This window comes from Ictalurus furcatus, chromosome 19 (assembly GCF_023375685.1).
Source record: "Ictalurus furcatus strain D&B chromosome 19, Billie_1.0, whole genome shotgun sequence".
NCBI lineage: Eukaryota > Metazoa > Chordata > Actinopteri > Siluriformes > Ictaluridae > Ictalurus > Ictalurus furcatus.
Genome location: NC_071273.1, coordinates 1361243 through 1368379, shown reverse-complemented (window position 1 = coordinate 1368379; position 7137 = coordinate 1361243). Strand labels below are relative to the sequence as shown.

General features: G+C 37.4%; 1 protein-coding gene across 4 annotated transcripts; it reads left to right on the top strand.

The window, feature by feature from the left end:
• The first annotated feature begins 2070 nt into the window (after positions 1–2070).
• LOC128623051 (gastrula zinc finger protein XlCGF7.1-like) lies at positions 2071–6107 on the top strand. Of its 4 annotated transcripts, none has more exons than XR_008388505.1 (3): positions 2071–2334; positions 3658–4697; positions 4852–6107. XR_008388505.1 is itself a non-coding variant. In XM_053649913.1 (3 exons), the coding sequence occupies exons 1-3, from the start codon at positions 2272–2274 to the stop codon at positions 4860–4862; spliced, it is 279 nt and encodes a 92-aa protein (XP_053505888.1). In that variant the 5' UTR covers positions 2071–2271; the 3' UTR covers positions 4863–6107. The 4 variants fall into 4 exon arrangements, 2 of the variants coding, with proteins under 2 accessions (XP_053505888.1, XP_053505886.1); XR_008388504.1 differs by having other exon boundaries at positions 3658–5040; positions 5604–6107; XM_053649913.1 differs by having other exon boundaries at positions 3658–3862.
• The last annotated feature ends 1030 nt before the right edge of the window (positions 6108–7137 follow it).

Below are 7137 nucleotides of genomic sequence, written 5' to 3'. Positions count from 1 at the left end.
TCTGAAAAGTGAATCATATAATCGTGAAAACGATGCAAAATCATTTTGCAAAAATCCCACATCTCTGTTGAGGTTGTGTTTAAACAGATTATAAGAGAACTAAAACGTCAAATGACAATTGACAAAAGCACATAAAATAAACACTCATGGGATATTTTAAACATGTGATAGCTGGTAAATGTTAATATCCATGTAAATATATGCTCTTTCAAATGAAAACAATGTATGCAGTGGTGGAAATAAGTATTGAACATATCAAAAGAATTTCAGTAAATATATTTCCAACGAGGTTATTCACATGAAATTTTCACCAGACATCAGTATTAACTCAAGAAATCTGGAAATATAAAGAATTCACAACATCAAACAATTTCTTAAATTGGAATAATTGTAATATTATACATAAGAGAAAATCTTTATTTCTTGAAAACTGGTTTGCCAAAACAATAAAATCATTCTAAAACAGCAGATATAATGCAAATGCAATAAATCAATTATGTTTGTATTTTAACCAGCTGTTGTTCTTCACATACTCTATTAGAGAATGTGAAGATACATCACGCCGTGTTTCATGTTGGGACATGGGCACCATCTTATGAGGATCATGCTCTGTTACCGGTGTCTGCTAGGCTGGATAATCCATTGGGTATTATGGGGACGGGCCCAGGGCACATGCGCACTTGGAGCCCAAACAAGGGTAATAAAAAAAATTCTCTTTTCTTTTTTACATTGGCGAAAACGGAGGGCAATGTCTGGTTGGGCTACAAGACATTGTGCCCAGGGGCCTCTGAATTCTTAATCCGGGCCTGGGTGTCTGTTTACCTTTGTTCTTTTTTGATAAACAGTTGTTTAATTTTGTTCTAAAATTGATAGAAAAGCAAAGAGATGAAGAAGGCGAAAAACAACGAAAAGGGACCCTACCGGGAGAAACTTAATTTAGATGCCAAGCAGCAGTATTTAGACAAAATAAAGGCAATTAACAACATCGATCCATACGATTTAGAAGCCCAGAACAGTCCCCGACACTCTACATCCACTAACATACCCGGACATTGTTAACTATCTTGTTTTTGGACTTAGTGCTTGCACTATGTGTGAGTATAAATGTTATACATCACTAAAAGCTCATGAACATGATCTGCAGAGTCACGAGCCGGCAAACTACAAAAGCACAGTCATGCTCGCAAAGGTAAGGTGTCACTCCTCATTTTGGGTCAATTATTTAAACAAAACAATTAAAAACCTTCAAAAAAAAAAACAACACTTTGCTATATTATGATTTATTTTTTTATGAACACATGGGCAGGGGGTATAATCAGTCACATTATTAATAAAAAAAATCTGCTATGATCTTTGACCTTGTTTAAATAACATGGGTTTTTCAAATTTATTAAATAAGATACATTTATAAAAAAATATATAAATATTATATATTGTAAATATCTACTATTTCTATAATACTTTATATTATATTTGTCATGCATCAGGTCAACAGCTCTAAGCGAGGTTCCTCTGAAGCCTAGAGTTATCAGACTCCTCTGGTGACCTTTCCTCAGCCCAGTGTACATGAACGGCTAGTTTTTCCTCTATGTCCTGTTTTCATATTTATGTTTTATTTGTATTGTTTTTATTGTACTATATAATTTTTTTGTTCTCTATGCCCTGTTACACCTGTTTTGTGTACATAATAATTATGAATAAGAAGAGAAACTAGCAAGTCGTTTTAAGTCTTTATTTCGTTCATATATTAAAAAAAAATTGCTTTATAAACAATAAAAACAAGGCATATATATATATATATATATATATATATATATATATATATATATATATATATATATATATAAAGATGGGAACGCACGCCATTCTGTGTATATTCGCTTCACCTCCTCGACCTGCTTCCCTTTGTTTCTTACACGCAGGAAAGGCGAAAAAACCGCTAGCACTGTCCAGTTTTACTCCCAGACCTGTTGTGCGACTTACTGTTGCAGTTCTTCATGCAGCAGAAAACCTAAATCCCTGCCGCAAACTCAAAATAGAAGGGAAGATCCTCATCAAATGGCGCGTTACCCAAACTCCATCTTCAACCAGTCCAAAAGCAAATGACGTTTCTATATGGTTAACGCTGATTGACCAACGCAGTTCCAAGCAAGAAGCTCCTTTCACCAATGAGAAACATTTAGACACGCCCATTTTATCTGCCTGGCAGCTATCCCTATCTCTGAATCTCTGTATTTTTCTTCCATGTCCTGATTCTTTACACCTCTTATAATGAAATCCAGACGGCGCTCTTTAGGAAAATCTCCACAGACTCCTGCTGCTACTGGCTCAGAGGTAAAGTTTAGTCATGTGTCTGATTTCTCTTTTCATTTTTAAACTCTGAGAACTTGTTTATAATTAAGTGACCATTACAACATTATATACAACAAGCAGAAAACTTACCCGCAAACACCGCGCGTTCTGATGACGTCACCAGTTAGACTGCGGTACAGCTGGTTTTATATTGGGACATATTCGCTGCACATTGGAGATTCTCTCTTATATTTCTCAAGAAATTAACATAAAAAGGACGAAATGTGTATTATCCGTCAGTAAGGGACCGTGTAAAAAGTGTATAACCTGGGCAACTGTGTAAGATTCTACCAAGAATATAGTCGTCTACTCCACAGGATATCTGACTTATTGTGTGTTAGGATTCAGTATGGTGGGGCTTAATGCCCCACTGTAGTGACAGGGACACTATACTGTAAAAACAGCACCATCTTTTGGATGAGATGTTAAACCGAGGTCCTGACGCTCTGAGGTCATTAAAAATCCTCGGTGAAATTCCCCCCATTGGCCTTTATCTATCATGGCCCCCTAATAATCTCCATCCCATAATTGGCCACATCACTCTCTCCTCTGCACCAATAGGTGGTATGTGGTGGGCGTTCTGGCACACTATGGCTGCCGTCGCATCATCCAGGTGGATGCTACACACTGGTGGTGGTTGAGGAGAACCCAAAGTGCCCCCCCCCCAATACAATGTAAAGCGCTCTGAGTGCCTAGAAAAGTGCTATATAAATTTAAGGAATTAAAAAAGCCTCAGCAAAATCAAGCATTTTTGGCCACAACAGTTAAAAGAATCTCTGTGAAATCCCATTTGCACTGATTAATATCACACAATCCTAGCGACCACCATACAAATCCCCAGGGATGCTGTGTTACTGGAATTTTAAGAAGCATGCATGTGGCATGATATAAACTTCACACCCGAATGATTAACACAGTAAAAACACATTCAGTGCTTCAGCTTGAAAAAACATTGATCATCTTTGTATGGCTAGTCTCTGAATTTTATAAACATATAAATATTTACATTAACTATTTCTGTGTGATTAGTGATGAGAAATGATGTGTAAGGTCAACTGACTTGTTCATCTTGGCTCTTGAAAGCGATCAGTCATAGTGGTTTTGGCAATAGTAAAATTGGGTTGCAATCAATGGAATTATGTTACAAATCTAAAATTACAAAGCTGTTACAGCCAGTAAAGGTGGGTGATTGGGTGATCAAGCCGTATTACAGTATTGTAGGAGACATTTCCAAAAACAGATCCATAAACGCATGGGGATCAAATCAAAAATAAGTATCTTGAATAATTTTATTGTGTTTTCCAGATGTACCACTGCTCAGATTGTGGGGAGAGTTTTTCTAAAAGTCATCATCTCAAAGATCACAAGTGGATCCACACAGTGGAGAACCCATTTTACTGTGGACAGTGTGGGAAGAGTTTTACTTTTCAGAGTAATCTCCAACAGCATGAGCTCATTCACACAGGAGAGAAGCCGTATCACTGTGGACAGTGTGGGAAGAGTTTTAATCGTAAGAGTAATCTCCAACGACATAAGCTCATTCACACAGAGGAAAAGCTGTATTACTGCTCCCAGTGTGGGAAGAGTTTTACTTGTAAGAGTAATCTCCAACGACATGAGCTCATTCACACAGGAGAGAAGCTGTATTACTGCTCCCAATGTGGGAAGAGTTTTACTTATAAGTGTCATCTCCAACGACATGAGCGCATTCACACACGAGAGAAGCCGTATCACTGCACGCAGTGTGGGAAGAGTTTTACCCAACTATGTACTCTCCAACAACACAAGTACATTCACACAGGAGAGAAGCTGTATCACTGTGGACAGTGTGGGAAGAGCTTTACTTGCCAGCTTTATCTCCAACGACATGAGCGCATTCACACAGGAGAGAAGCCGTATCACTGCTCGCAGTGTGGGAAAAGTTTTCGTGACCAGAGCAGGCTCCACAGCCACCAGCAGAGTCATACAGGACAGAAACCGTACCTCTGTGGACATTGTGGGCGGAGCTATACTCATTCAAGTTCATTAAGGACACATAAGTGCTCTAATATAAAGCCATCACATATTGATGTGAATTTATCAAATTAACATATGAGTTTTAAATTTTAATTTTTTAAATGGGAGGTAAAGAGACATTCAGGCATAAAACTATAATATTATATTATTTGTCATGAGCTGTAGTATTCTGTTGCATGGGATTTTATTGCTTACTCTCTGGGTTTTAGCAAAATTCATGATTTTATTTTGTTTTCTTGTTTTCCCCCAAACACTTCAAGACCAAGCATGGAATACACATATTTAACCAGTGGGAATGCCCACTTTAATTGACCAATCCAGACGTCTGAGTGAGACACATGACTCTAACTTCTCCCTCTAACATAAGACTTTCATTTAAAATGACTTTTAAATGCAAGCTAAAATGTGCTTTATAAAATATAGCATTGTGTTTACAGGCCATTTGAAGAGATAATTCTTGTCTAACTTGCTCCATCTTTGCAGCGTCCATTTAACTATAGCTAACTACACTGTATGGCCAAAACTATGCAGATGCCTGACCACCACACCCATATATGCCTTTTGAACATCCTCTGATGGAACAGCATTCCAATCCATGGTCCCTTGAGAACAGTGTTCCTGATGTAGTTTTCAGATTTACTGCAACCCTGACCAGGATAACACAGTTACACAGTAAGATTAGTGAATGGATTTTTGTTGTATATATGTTCCTTTAAGAAGTAAGAAAATATTTGTATGACCTGCAAGTCTTAGAATTTTTTACTGTAGGATCACTATCACAGTTGTGAACATACAGTGAATGGAGAATTGAGAGAGTACATTACCAGGGGCATTACCATTTAATAATGCAATAAATGGGTTTTCTAATAGTTGTGTAATTTCCTTTTAAAAATGTGAAATGTTACATTTATAAATCTTCAGATGCTTTGCTTTGACACTCACAGATTAGCTCATGTATTTTTTATTAGTCAGATTAGTCAGATCAGTCAGATTGTACCTCGAATAACGAAGGCTGCAGCAGGGGGAAGAGCTTTCTCCTATAGAGCCCCACAGTTATGGAACAGTCTTCCAATTAGTGTTCGGGACTCAGACACAGTCTCAGTGTTTAAGTCTAGGCTTAAAACGTATTTGTTTACTCAAGCCTACCTTGACTAGACTTTCTGTTACGCTAAGCACAGTCCTAATAATCTCTTCTCTCCCTCTCTCCGTCTGCCGAGCCACACAATTTTATGGAGATACTAGAGATCCTGATCCTTTCTGCTCTCCGGACCTGCCTGATCCGTTTCGGATGTCCTACCTCTGGATGGAGCTCTCATCTACTCCAATTCCAGATTGCAGGGACTACGGCTGCTTCTAAGGCCAAACAGACTTCATATAAATCCATAATTAACTTTTTCACACTATCTGTTGTTACCCAGATGAGGATGGGTTCCCTTCTGAGTCGGGTTCCTCTCAAGGTTTCTTCCTCTTAAAACATCTTAGGGAGTTTTTCCTTGCCACCGTCGCCACTCAGTGGCTTGCTCAGTTGGGATAAATTCGTACCTTTAATATCTGTATAACCTGTTGATATTTCTGTAAAGCTGGTTTGAGACAATGTCTATTGTAAAAAGCGCTATACAAATAAAATTGAATTACATTACTACCAGTTAATTCATCAATAGATTTTGAATGATGCTATTATATGCTAGGCAAAAGTCCACCAAAAATATTCTGCTATAATGGGCTAAATATTTCAGATATCACAGAATAAATCTGACACACTGCCTCACAGCATTGCCATATTCTTAGGGTTAATCCAGACCAAATGATTCTTATAGTATTTAAATATGGAGACAGAGATAAGAAACTGCAAAACACAGAAGCTGTGTTGCCATTAGACATTCAGCAAAGACAATCAGGAGACTGGATTTATCTTCATACAATCTCTTTACTGTTCACTTTGAGTATCTTTAGCTCACCAACAGAAATAAGGAAGTCTGGGGAAGGGAATGTTATCATCTCTGGTCTTGGTATGTGCGGTCACCAAGATCCACAGTACCAAAAACATACTCGGAGTCATTCAGAGACAGCTCTAGATATAAACCTGTCATAAAGAATGTTAAATATAATACATATAAATGTTCTGGTGTCCTGAATCTAACTGTACTATCACCATGTTAACATAAAGTTAACATTATTGAGCTTTTGTGATCTTTACTCACCAAGAAATCTAACTGCTACTAACTAATAATGTGTATGTGTGTGACAGACTCCACCTGTTTAGTCATTTTCCTGCAACCTTAAATTTCAGTTTTAAACGAGCTTCACAGTCATTACACATAAACAGTCATTATCCTATCTATCTATCTATCTATCTATCTATCTATCTCTCTCTCTCTCTCTCTCTCTCTCTCTCTCTCTCGGATCAGGGTGTAGTCACAGAGTTTGGGGGATGTAGTCATCAAGCCCCAAAATTAGTCAAATATTATATTCGCAATCGATCTTCTCAAACATATCTAGATTTAACTTTCTTTGTGTCCTCCTGGATATATTATTTGTGTTCAGACTGTATCTAGTTAACTAGCAGCTTTCATTCCAAAATGGAAAAATGCAAGATCCTGATTGGTTAATTCTGCGTCAGTCATTATAGCAACTGGTTGCCAATTAAATGTGATTAAATAAACTAAGTGACATTTTTATTTGATGTGGAGTTATAGTACAGGATTATTAGTATATTAATCATCAGTGTGTAAATGTAAACCTTCTGCTTCAGTCTCACTATTAGACTGC